This window comes from Danio rerio, chromosome 21, assembly GCF_049306965.1.
Source record: "Danio rerio strain Tuebingen ecotype United States chromosome 21, GRCz12tu, whole genome shotgun sequence".
In the NCBI taxonomy this organism is placed as follows: domain Eukaryota; kingdom Metazoa; phylum Chordata; class Actinopteri; order Cypriniformes; family Danionidae; genus Danio; species Danio rerio.
Window position 1 is genome coordinate 47,727,904 of NC_133196.1, and position 12,727 is coordinate 47,740,630.

Consider the following 12,727-nt stretch of genomic DNA (forward strand, 5'->3'; position numbering starts at 1 on the left):
CTGGGTTGAAAAGCATTCCTTTAACACATTTTGTTGCAGACAGAATCTGCAGACATTTCATGTTTTTTTAGTTTTTTTTGTGCAGAATTTTGTAAAAAATAAATAAATAAATAAATAAATAAATAAAAATGTGTGGAATGATTGTGGGAGTATAGCAATGAAACACTTAAAACATGAAATAAAATATAATAACTTTTAAAATTGATATAACGCCTGCAAAACATACTCACCTATTGTCAAAACAGTGGAGTGTTCCTTCAGAAATGAGACCATCAAAAATAAATGTAAAAATCTATGCTCATTTATTGCCGTCTAAGAACCTTTATTTTTAGAAGTGTGGCTGTCGACTATTTGTATTTGTCAAGAAAATTCCATAAAATTTCATTTTGCTGAAAAAAAGTGAGTCATTGGATTTACTACAGAGCAGGCAAACGATGTCATAAGATGTTAATATTAGGTTAGATTTAGGTTGTGACGTCAGGTGACCAAAATTCAATGTCTACTCAGCGTCTAAGGACAACGTTATTTTGATGTCCAATAATGACAACGAATGACATTGATATTTGGTTGATATTAGGTTGTGTTGGACAGTCCAACGTCATCAGGTATGGCAACCAAAGTCCAACGTCTGATAGTCGTCATAATGGTAACATCCACATATTGTATATGTGATATGATATTTGGTTGATTTTAGGTTGTGTTGGAGAGTAACCAAAACGCAATGTTAAGCAAACATCTTAAACCAACGTCTTATTTATGTCAAATACATCATTTATGGCTATCGAAATCCAACATCTAATAGATGTCATAGTGGTAACATCCACACAACGTCAAGCTGTAACATCATTAGACGTTGAAATTTGGTTGATTTTACGTTTTCTTTTTGCCAACATTTTAAACCAACATAATATTGACGCCAAATACTGACATTTATACATCAGGAATGGCAACCAAAATCCAACATCTGATAGACGTCATAATGGCAACATCCACACAACATCATTAGACGTTGATAATTGGTTGATTTTTGGTTGGACGTAAACATCAGCCTGACATTGGGTTCTCATGTCCACTTGATTTTCATTCCAAACAACTTGCAACGTCCCCATGATGTTGACCTACAACGTCAGTCTGAGGTCATGTTGACGTCCTGTGCCTGCTGGATGAATTCTTTTAAGGCGTGTGGTTGCAAATACTTTATTTGGGCTAAATTTAAACAAACAAATTAAGCTGAACACTACTCAACTCATTTTTGTTTGTTTAACTTCAGCCCACATAAATCGTTTGCAACAACATTATTTTCAGTGCTCCAGGAAAGATGTGCTGATTTCATGAAGAGTACCCTGTGTTGGATTAGTGTGTTTCGATATAAAAATCTCTATCAGTCCAGGTTTTCCGAGTCCTCAATACTCTTCTTTGATGGACATTGGCATGGGCGGGGACACGAGGCCACCGCTACTGCTGCTGGTCACCATCGGCACATTGCCTGGTAGTGCTGAGCCCGGTGGGGTGGGTGTGGTGGTGGATGCCGGCTGAGGCTGCTGCATTTTCTTCTTATTGATTTTCCTCTCTTTAGCACGGCGGTTCTGGAACCAGATCTTCACCTGTCAACAACAACATGCCATTAGTCATATTGCCTATATATATATATATATACAACAGTTCTGTCTGGTTCTCGAATCTGATTGGCTGATAGCCGTGATATAATTAAGTAATATCAGCACCCATACAGCCTCTTTACCCTTTGTGTATAACTCCGCCCACATACAGCCAGCAAAAAGCAGACACTCCAGATCTAAAGTTTAAAAGATGCACGCTCAGCTGTTTAACTGTCAGCTTATGATTTGAATACAACGCGGAAGAAAGTAGTTCCTCATACAAAAGGGTTTTTGAGACTCTCCATGTTTGATTTTGTGTTTACATACACAATTAGGCCGTCACAATGTTGTTTAAATGCAATATCACACTCGTACTAGTGCGATATGGCTGTATATCGGCACTGGTGGGAGCACTAAGGCTCTCGGCCTGTGGTCTCGTGCCAACGCACGCCTCCCACCGACATACAGCCATATCACACTGCTAATATATATATATATATATATATATATATATATATATATATATATATATATATATATATATATATATATATATATACATACATATTTTTTGTGCTAAAGGTGATGATAGTGATGTCTGTTTTCAAAACGCTGTGCTAAAAACAATGGTTCATTGGATTTACAATTATTTTTAAGGTAAGTGGCTGCAAACAATCGGAAATAACAATTGCAAATAAATGGGCTGAATTTAAACAAACAAATTAAGTTAAACATTGGCAGTTCTAAACAGCCTACCAATGACTTTTTGAGAAGGTTTGTTTTGTTCCCAAACACCTTTGAGCTGCTATTTGTTCATGACAATTACACAATCGGAAACTGCTCAGTCGCCATTAATGTTGTGTTTATCAATACACTCAAGCAGTGCGACACATTTACAACCCAGCCCACTGCAGTGAGGAGATGTGGAAAGGGTCGAATATAGGATAAGGTCACTCAGACTTTTCGAGTTTCTTTATGCCCTCAAAGTACTAAAAAGAACTTTGTATACCAGCTAACACTGAACATATTGGGAACATTTTTTTTTTGGTTCGCAGAATGTTGGATCCCTGTTGTTTAGCCAAGAAGGCTTTCTGTACATAGTAACAATAACAACAATAAGGACTGCCCATTGGCCTGGGGCAAGCGTGAGAGATGCTCGGGATAGTAGACAGGATTGTTACTGACCTGATTGGGCCAGGGCTGCCTTGTCACTAAAGTATAATTTTAATTAATGTGACTATTTAAACAAGTGAAGAGTGAGTAAATAAGCACAGAATTTTCATTTTTCGTGAATTGTGGCGTTAAGAACAGTATAAAAGCAGCTGACCTGTCTCTCTGACAGACTGAGTGCGGTTGCCAGTTCTGCTTTTCTTCTTATTGTGATGTAGCGGCTGTAATGAAACTCTTTCTCCAGCTCCAGACGCTGATGATCTGTGTACACCACCCGGTATTTGTCTTTTGTTCTGGTCTTCCCTCCTAAAAACAACAACAAAAGTCTCAAGTAAACATTTTATATATATATGTGGATCAAAAAGGTTTTCAAAATGTATATATGTATATATATATATATATATATATATATATATATATATATATATATATATATATATATATATATATATATATATATATATATATATATATATACATTTTGAAAACCTTTTTGATCCACATCAAAGATTGGCTACTGAATGTAAACAGCTGAAGTCAGAATTATTTGCCCCCTTGTTTATTTTTCCCCAAATTTCTGTTTAACAAAGAGCAGATTTTTTCAGCACATTTGTAAACAATAGTTTTAATATCTCATCTCTAATAACTGATTTTTTTATCTTTGTCATGATGACAGCACATAATATTTTACTAGATCTTTTTCAAGACACTTCTATACAGCTTAAAGTGACATTTAAAGGCTTCACTAGGGTAATTAGTTTCACTAGGCAGGTTAGGGTAATTAGGAAAGTTATTGTAGATGGTTTGTTCTGTAGACTATTAGAAAAAAATAGCTTAAAGGGGCTAACAATCTGACCTTAAATGTTGTTTAAAAAAATTTAAAACTGCTTTTACTCTAGCCGAAATAAAACAAATAAGACTTTCTCCAGAAGAAAAAAATATTATCAGACATACTGTGAACATTTCCTTCCTCTGTTAAACATCCTTTAGGAAATATTTAAAAAATAAAATAAAATTCAAAGGGTGCAAATAATTCTGACTTCAACTGTATATATTACACTTTTCATTGTGTATGATTTGAAAATTCTTTATTTTTTAGATATTCTTTTCCTTATTATATTTATATATATATTTTACTTTGTATAATGGTTATTTGACAACATATTACTTCACATCTAGGACTAAAGCTTCTTTTTTAGCATTGATTGAGCATTATTGGAATTCATTGATGAGAATCTTTAACATCCATGGAGAATTTTCATTGCACAAAAAAAATGTTTATCATTTATTAATTTTCCTCCGGCTTAGTCTCTGATTTTATCAGGGGTCACCAAAGTGAAATGAACCACCAACTATGCAGCATATGTTTTATGTAGTGGATGCCCTTCCAGCCGCAACCCAGTGCTGGAAAACACCAATAAATAAATGAATGAATGAACATAAAACAATTAATGTGTCCCACAAAATAAGCCGTATTGTTTAAACAAGCAAGAATTGTTTAAGTGCACTCAAAAATTATTTTTGTGGCTTGTTTAAACTAATTTAAAATTAGTTGAAACCACACAATTCTTTTTAGACAACATAATTATTTTATGTTAAATCTCCTTAAATTTGTAAAAACAATTTAGTTAACTTAATGGATTTGTGTTGGGATTGTGTGGATTGAGTTTTTACCAATTTTAAAATCTCTGCAATAATTCAATTTCAATATTGCTACTCAGGAAATAAATAAACCTCAAACATTATACTTTCTCACTGAGGATTTTATCTTTTTTTTCGCAAAAGCTGTTTTGAGTGAACACTCATCGCCAGAAATCCAAAACCAAATAAAGCTGACACTAATTAATGATGATGCGATTATAAACGCAGGGTCATAATTTTGTTTTTGAGTTAATGTGTTGATCTTTTCTATTAAAAAGTAACTATGGGAACACGGTGTTTGCTCCCTTAATCAAGCCGATGGTTAAGAGCACACATACATACGACACCAAGATGTCCACGTTATAAAGGTCTTGGAGTCGCGTCTCTATATTTCAAACTCAGTTTACCCTGTCAGAGGCGAGAGGGACTTAAGTGGCTGCCGGGTTAAATATTAAAGCATAAGCGGCAAAGAAAGAAGGACACCGCCTGTCTAGGGCAACAGGCACAGAGGGAGGAACTGCAGATAATTAGGCTTCTCCGCCATCGCATCTTCATTGAAAATCTCACGAGAGACCATAATCTCTAGCTATCATTAACTCGGCCGAGAAACTCGTACAGTCCTCCATTGGAAAGGGCTTTTTATTGTGCTATACTTACACTTTACCTTTATTGCGCTATACTTTGTATACATTTCAATTCAATATGTGACTGTGAACAAGTAATATACACTGTAAATAAGATGGGTTCTATGCAATCGGATACGAATATAGGTGGATTGAACATAAAACAATTGAGTTGTCTCAACAAAAAGTAAATAATTGTGTTGTTTCAGCTCATTTTAATTACTGTAAGTAGTTTGAACAAACAGCAAATGTCATTTTTTGAGTGAGCAGTCCTCCATTTGAAAGACATTTTATTGTGTTGTACTTTGTACACGTTTCAATTCACTATACAGTTGAAACCAGAAGTTTACATACACTCTTAAAAAAGGAACATAACCATTTTTTTAAATGTCTGATGGTAAGTCATACTAATTGTTTACTATTTTAGATTCCTTAGGATTATCTAAATGATTTACATTTGCTAAATGCCAGAATAATGAGAGACTTTTTTTATTAATTTCTAGACAGTCTTTATTTTCTTGGTATTTTTTTAGCTTTGCTTTTAAACTGTATAACTTTGGTCAAATGTTTTAGGTCTCCTCCCACAAGCTTCATACAATTGTTTGAAAGAATTTTGGCCCATTCCTCCTGACAAAATTTGTGTAACTGAGTCACATTTGTTAGCTTTTTCAACTCTGCCCACACATTTTCTATAGGATTGAGATCAGGGCTTTGTGATGGCCACTCCGAAACATTCACTCTGTTGTCCTTATAGCACATTTGATCTAATTTGGCAGTATGCTTAGGGTCGTGGTCTGTTTGGGAAACCCATTTGTGGCCAAGTTTTAATTTCTTGGCTGATGTCTTGAGATGTTACTTCAGTATTTCTACATGATGTTCTTTCTTCATGATGCCATCTATGCTGTGAAGTGGACCAGTCCCTCCTGCAGCAAAACAGCCCCACAACATGATGCTGCCGCCCCCATACTTCACAGTTGGGATGGTGTTGCTTGGCTTGTAAGCTTTTCCCTTTGTCCTCCAAATGTAACACTGCTCATTATGGCCAAACAGTTCAGTCTTAGTTCCATCAGAGCACAGGACATGTCTCCAAACATGAGTGTTTTCCCAGTGTAGTTTAGCTAATTGTAATCCGGCTTTGTTGTTGATTCTGGCTTGTTGATTTTCCCATGTTGTCACACAAGGAAGCAGTGTGTTTAAGGATTTCCTTCAATACTAATCTACAGTCGTGCCTCCAGTTAACTCAAATGTTGTCAATTAGCCAATCAGAAACTCCCAAAACCTCGAAACCATCATCTGAGCTTTTCCAGAGGCAGAATAATCTTATTGTGTGTAAACTTGACTTTCAGGAAAACTTATAACAATTTCTCAAACAATTTCTCTCTCATTATTCTACTATTAAGCATGACAGAAACAAATGTGATCATCCTAACTTACTTAAAAGAGAAAAAGTTTAGTCACAGTAACATCTGACCTTTTTTTAATGGTTATGTGCCTTTTTATACAGTGTATGTAAACTTCTGGTTTCAACTGTATTATTGTGAACAAGTAATATACACTGAAAAAATGCTGTGGGTTCAACACAATCATTGACTCCCCTTAAGCATAAAAACACCATAATATGTTTGCAGATATTTCAGAAACATGCTCAGTGAACATTCTAGTTTATTAGAAAACAATGCTGAAGTCGGATATTCTGCTTTGAAAATGTACATTACGTGCTGGAACAGCTGACTTTGTTTTGGTCGTTTAACCCGCACAAAGCCAGTTTAGCCAATTATATTTCAGCACCCCGGGTTGCCTTGGTGGAAAACAGAATATTTCATTCATTCATCCAGAAAGGCTCTCAAAGCATGCGTTTGTGACCGAAATGCGACCTCCGGTAGACATTAGTACCGCTACTTAGAGGCAGACATTAGTACCGCTACTACCGCTACTTAGAGGCTACTCCGGTAGCCTCTGAAATGAGAAGCAGATTCAGAGTTCCACATGAGGTTATAATTTGGCTAATTATATCACGAGCGTAAACATTAGGTGAGCAGGTTACATTGTAACCCCGTGTCAAAACACACTACATGACAAAATTTGCAGTGATAAGCAATTTGCCTGTTTACACCAGACGAAACTTGACAAAAATTTAAATACAGCCAATCAGAAGCACAGAATAGTGCACTCACTGCACTCCAATAAAATGGTAAGGTTTATAATCGAATTAGTACATATTAAACTTCTCTAACATTATTAAATGTGCATGTTGTAAAGTTAAATTTCAGACAGTTAATTTTATTTTCAAGACCTGAGCTGGTCATTGTTGATTTTCTGTTGTTCAGCTGCAAGAAAAGGCGTTTCTAAAATATCAATTTGAGGTGTTGTTTAGAACGAAAAACTCCTTCTATCACATGCCGTTGATTTAATTTAAAACACGGCTGAAATCAGCCTTTAGACTCGTCAGACTCGTTCCTGTTGATCAATCTGGCAACCTGCGCTTGCGTTTGTTTTGATCCAGAAATGTAATGCCTAGTTCAACCACTGGGTGTCAAACTTACATACTGCACCTTTAACTTATTCATTTTTGCAAATTTAAGTGAATTAAACAATTAAATTGTCACAACAAAAAGTCAATAATTGTGTTGTTTGGCCTCATTTTACTTACTGTAAGTAGTTTGAATTTTAGGAGGAGCATGTGATATAATTGATCACGGCTGCCTGGTCTGTCATCTGTAATCATTAGTAAGCCAATTAGATTGTTCCAAACTCACTATAAATTTCCCGTCTTATATTACTCCATTATCTTTGTTTTTTGAAGAATCGCCCCTTCCACCTCTTCTCCTCCTTTCCTCCTTTACCAGGCGGAGCTCTTGAGATCTACCTGATCTCACCCCTTTACATGCTCATTAACCAGGCGGAAGCCCTGGGCTCAATTCTGTCCAAGCTCAGGGTTCTCTGGGACAGCATGCCAAACCTGCTAGCATTATCAAGCAATATCTAAATGTGAACTCTTGAATGAACCTTATTGTAAAGTGTGACACATTTATGATTGTGAACAAGTAATATGCACCATAAATGAGGGGTTCAAAACAATTGGATCAAGTTAACTTTTAACGAATTTAAGTGGATTGAATAAAATGATAAAGTTGTCACAACAAAAAGTCAATAATTGTGTTGTTTTGCCTCATTTTAAATTAGTAGTTTGAACAAACAGCGAACATCATTTTTTGAGTGAGCAGTCCTCCATTCGAAAGGGGATTTTATTGTGCTGTACTTTTATGCTTCAATTTAATTTATGATTGTGAACGAGTAATAAACATTGTAAAGAAGTGTTTGATTTGTGTTAAGAAAACATGAAGGAATTAAGTTAGCTTATTAGTATTTAGAAATTTAAGTGGATTGAACATAAAACAATTAAGTTGTCCCTACAAAAAACTCAAGAATTGTGTCGTTTCAGCTCATTTTAATTAAGTAGATTGAACAAACAGCAATATATTTTTTTGGAGTGTATGGTTATGAACTGAAAAATGTCTGCAAAATTGTTACAATTTATTTGTGTTGAGTTTAAACAAACTAAATTTAGTAATGTTCAGCATAATTTATACGTTTACATTCAGCGTAAACAAAGTGTTTAAAACCACTTAACTTAAAAAAATAAAGTAAATTCAAGGAATCATCTTTGAATTTTTTTTCAGTGTATGAGTAGTTGACAAATAGACGTTTTGCTTTTTTTTTTTTTGCTTAATTTTTTAAGAAATTTATGTATATTTAATGTTTAAAAAATGTTGGGTTCTTTGAAAAAATTATGTTGGCAAAATTGTTGCAAATTATTTTTATGTGTTGAAATTAAACAAACAAAATAAAATTTAGTAATGTTCAACAGCCCAAATGAATTGTTTACCACCACTTAACTTAAATCTATTTAGTAAATCTAAGGAATCATCTTTGAATAAGTGTTCTACACAATCCCTTCATGCCATTTCAACACAAATCCATTAAGTTAACTTAATAGTTTTTATAAATTTAAGTTGATGGAACACAAAACAATTTACGCAATTAATAAAACAAAATATATATTTTTTTCATTTTAGTTTGTTTGTATAACAATTTTTTAAAAAAAATTATTATTTTATTTAGTTTGAAGTCATGAAGTTTGAGAAAATATAAGAAATGACTGCCTTTATCAATTCTTTCATTGTTTATGTTATATAATTTGTACTGAATTGTACCTTAAAATATGTCCTATGGTGTGTGACACTGCAAAAAATGAACAAAAACACACACTCATATAAAATATATTTCATGTTTGTTTAAACTACTTATTTAAAATGAGCTGAAACAACACAATACCTCATTTTTTTTGTGGGCCAGTTTAATTGTTTTTAAGTTCCATCCACTTAAATTTGTAATAATAATTCCCTTATAATTCTATTCCTATAACACAAATCGATTGTGCAGAACCCAGCATTTAATAACATACAAAAAGCATGAGAGTTTTTTCACAGATTTTTTTCCCCACAAAATTTCACAGATTTTCTGAAGTTTCATCACTATTATGGCAAAAACGGACAAACAAATAACTTTAATTCTTCCTCATATATTTGTCATGACATCACAGATAATCAGTGGAAAGTTGTAAGTTGTATATTTACTTGAACCCTGTAAAACGCTTACATTTTTGAGTTGAATTAAATGAACTTTTCCAGTCGCCTCAACTTCTATCAGTCAAACTGATATTAAAAAAATATTAAGTTAAACTTTTCACAACTTACAATTTTGTCTAATATAACCTGATTACGTTATTAAAATAAGTTAAAGCAACATATAAACATTTGCAGTTATGACTTTTACATTTATAAAACATTCATTAAACATTAGATTAAAAAGTCATAACAGCAAATGTTTATAGGTTGCTTTAACCTATTTTAATAACGTAATAAATGTCATCTAATGTTTAATGAATGTTTTATAAATATAAAATACACAAGTGTATCGGGATATTCACAGTTCTCGGATTAAAAAAATATATGCTGTAAATTACTTGAAATCAATAAATGGAGCAAATAATAAATTACTATATGCTGGAAGTATAGAATTAGATTGTTTGCTTGTTTTTTTGTTGTTTTTGTTTTTTTGGCGGCGCTTACAGCTAAAGGTCGCTGGTTCGAGCCTCGGCTGGGCCGATTGGCATTTCTGTGGAGTTTGCATGTTCTCCCCGTTTTCGCGTGGGTTTTCCTCCGGGTGCTCCAGTTTCCCCCACAGTCCAAACACATGCGCTATAGGGGAATTGAATAAGCAAAAGTGTCTGTAGTGTATGTTTGTGAATGAGAATGCATGGGTGTTTCCCAGTGATGGATTGCAGCTGGAAGGGCATCCGCTGCGTAAAACATATGCTGGACAAGTTGGAGGTTCGTTACGTTGTGGTTCCCCCTGTTTAATAAAGGGACTAAGTCGAAAATAAAATAAATGTTTGTTATCGCACAAACTCCGTGCGGCTTTTGTGTGGATTTATGCGTATAATTCAAGTAATGTAAAAGACAATATTACGCTTTCTATAACCACTTTCCTCTTGGATTTTTTTAAACACAGGCCTTATATTGTTAAATTAACCATTAAAATGGCATCTGGCTGACCTTTTGCCTGTAGCTTACCATTAAAAGAAATTATCAATATATGTTTTTTTTTTTTCTTTGAGTGAAAGTTAAAGCGTTCATTCATTCATTTTCTTTTCGGTTTAGTCCGTTTATCAATCTGGGGTCACCACAGTGGAATGAACCGTCAAATTAAAGCGTTAATATTATTAATACCTCAACATAACTCAACATTTGGTGTCAGAAACACAATTTAACCAAACGAATGTTTACATTTTTTCTTAGAGTGGAAAGTAAAGCGTTTAATAATATAAATTAAATGTTAAAAAGGATGATTGCTTTTAGATTTTACATGACCCTTATTTTTCCTTTTGTCCTTTAGGTTATCATATAGCTAAAATAAAACTCAACATTTAATGTCAGAAACAAAATTTAAACTTTTTTTTGTCTTAGATTGGAAGTTAAAGGGTTAATAATAATAATGCAATTACCAAATTTACCTTTATTATTATTATAATAATAATTATTATTATTATTATTTGTTTTTATTATTCAAATAATAATTTTTTAAAAATCAACATTTGGAGTCAGAAACACAATTTAACCAAATACATTTTTCAAAATGGATTTTTTATTGTTGTTTTAGAGTGAAAGTTAAAGCGTTGATTATATTATATATTTATAAATTAAATATAATTTAGAATTTACCTTTTGTCGGGTTGTCATAAAAACCCAACCCTTGTGCGTCAGAATCAATTTAAGCAAATACCCTTAAAAAATACTGTCTTGGAGTAGAAGTTAAAGCGTTCATTATATTAACCTAATTAAATGATCAAAATACAATTACATTTAGATTTTAAATGTGCATGAAATGAATGTACCTTTTGGTCATATTGTTATCCTTAAAGTATCATAAAAAACTTTTAGTGGCAGAAACACAATTTAACCAAACACATTTGTAGTTGTCTTATAGTTGAAGTTTTTAAAGCGATAATAATATTGATTAAATGACCAAATTTGCATTAGATTTTAGACGAGCCTGAAAATAGCTACCTTTTGTCGGCTTATTGTAAAAAAAACACTCAGCATTTGATGTCAGAAATAATTTAACCAAGTTAGTTTTTTTTGTCTTGTTCTCGTTAATTATATTAACCTAATTTAAAGATAAAAAGATAATTTCATTTGGATTTTACATTACTTTAAATTTACATTGTGTCCTATGTTCTCAATTTTGGTTACATCTGGTGTCAGAAACAGAATTTGGCAAAATACATTTTTCAAAATATATATCTTTTTTTTGTCTTTGAGTGGAAGTTATAGACTAAATTTCGTTAAAGAAAAATATTGATCAAAAAATATAATTGCATGTGTATTAAAGAAGCACCTGAGCTGGCGGGCGGGACGCTGCGGCGCATCCAGTCGTAAGGGTTGCGTCTCTGCGCGTTGGGTGACAGCTGTCCGACTGAAGAGTTGATGGAGGATTGGAGCAGACCCGGAGTTTGGACAGATGAAAACTCTGGAGGACTGAAGCCCAGCTGACCTGTGCTCGAGCTGGACACTCCTGATCCCGGCCCGTAAGGTGTCCATTCCTCCCGCGGAGGGGGGTAAGCGGGGTTCCAGCTGCCCGTCTGGCTGTGATGCGGGTCATTAGTGGTAATTCCCGGGACGTGATGGTATCCTGTAAAGTCCGGATACTGTGGAGGCGCCGGTACGAAATTCTGAGGGTTTAAATTTAGGCTTGGGTGTCTTACGGAATTCGGGTACATGCTGGAGTCCTTATCTAGGAGATAACTCACGTACATTTTTTCTGGTGGCTCCAGTGCATAGTTTGCACTCCCCCCAAAAATTGATCTAGGCTCCTCAGACCCAGGGTTATATGCCTATAACCTGACGGTTCCTCTACCTGGCCGGATTCTCTGTACACCTCAGCCTTGACGCCTGCTAAAGGTTGGAGCAGTGACGTCACTTTTATGATCATGATTATTATTATTGCCCGCCCTACATGGATTCAGAAACTGCCTTTGGTCGAGTTCCAGGTCACAGCGGCGGCGCATCAAGAGCGCCATTCGGAATTTATACCTATTATAAAATATTATACACTGCAAACATAGTTAGTACC

The 12,727-nt window shown here is 34.2% G+C and overlaps 1 protein-coding gene across 1 annotated transcript; it reads right to left on the bottom strand.

Annotated features, from left to right (window-relative positions):
* Positions 1 to 301: 301 nt before the first annotated feature.
* cdx1b (caudal type homeobox 1 b) lies at positions 302 to 12,460 on the bottom strand. The gene is given in 3 exon segments (NM_001098762.1): positions 302 to 1,604; positions 2,926 to 3,074; positions 11,993 to 12,460. Coding segments are annotated over 3 exon segments (768 nt in total). The 5' UTR covers positions 12,411 to 12,460; the 3' UTR covers positions 302 to 1,403.
* Between the last annotated feature and the right edge of the window lie 267 nt (positions 12,461 to 12,727).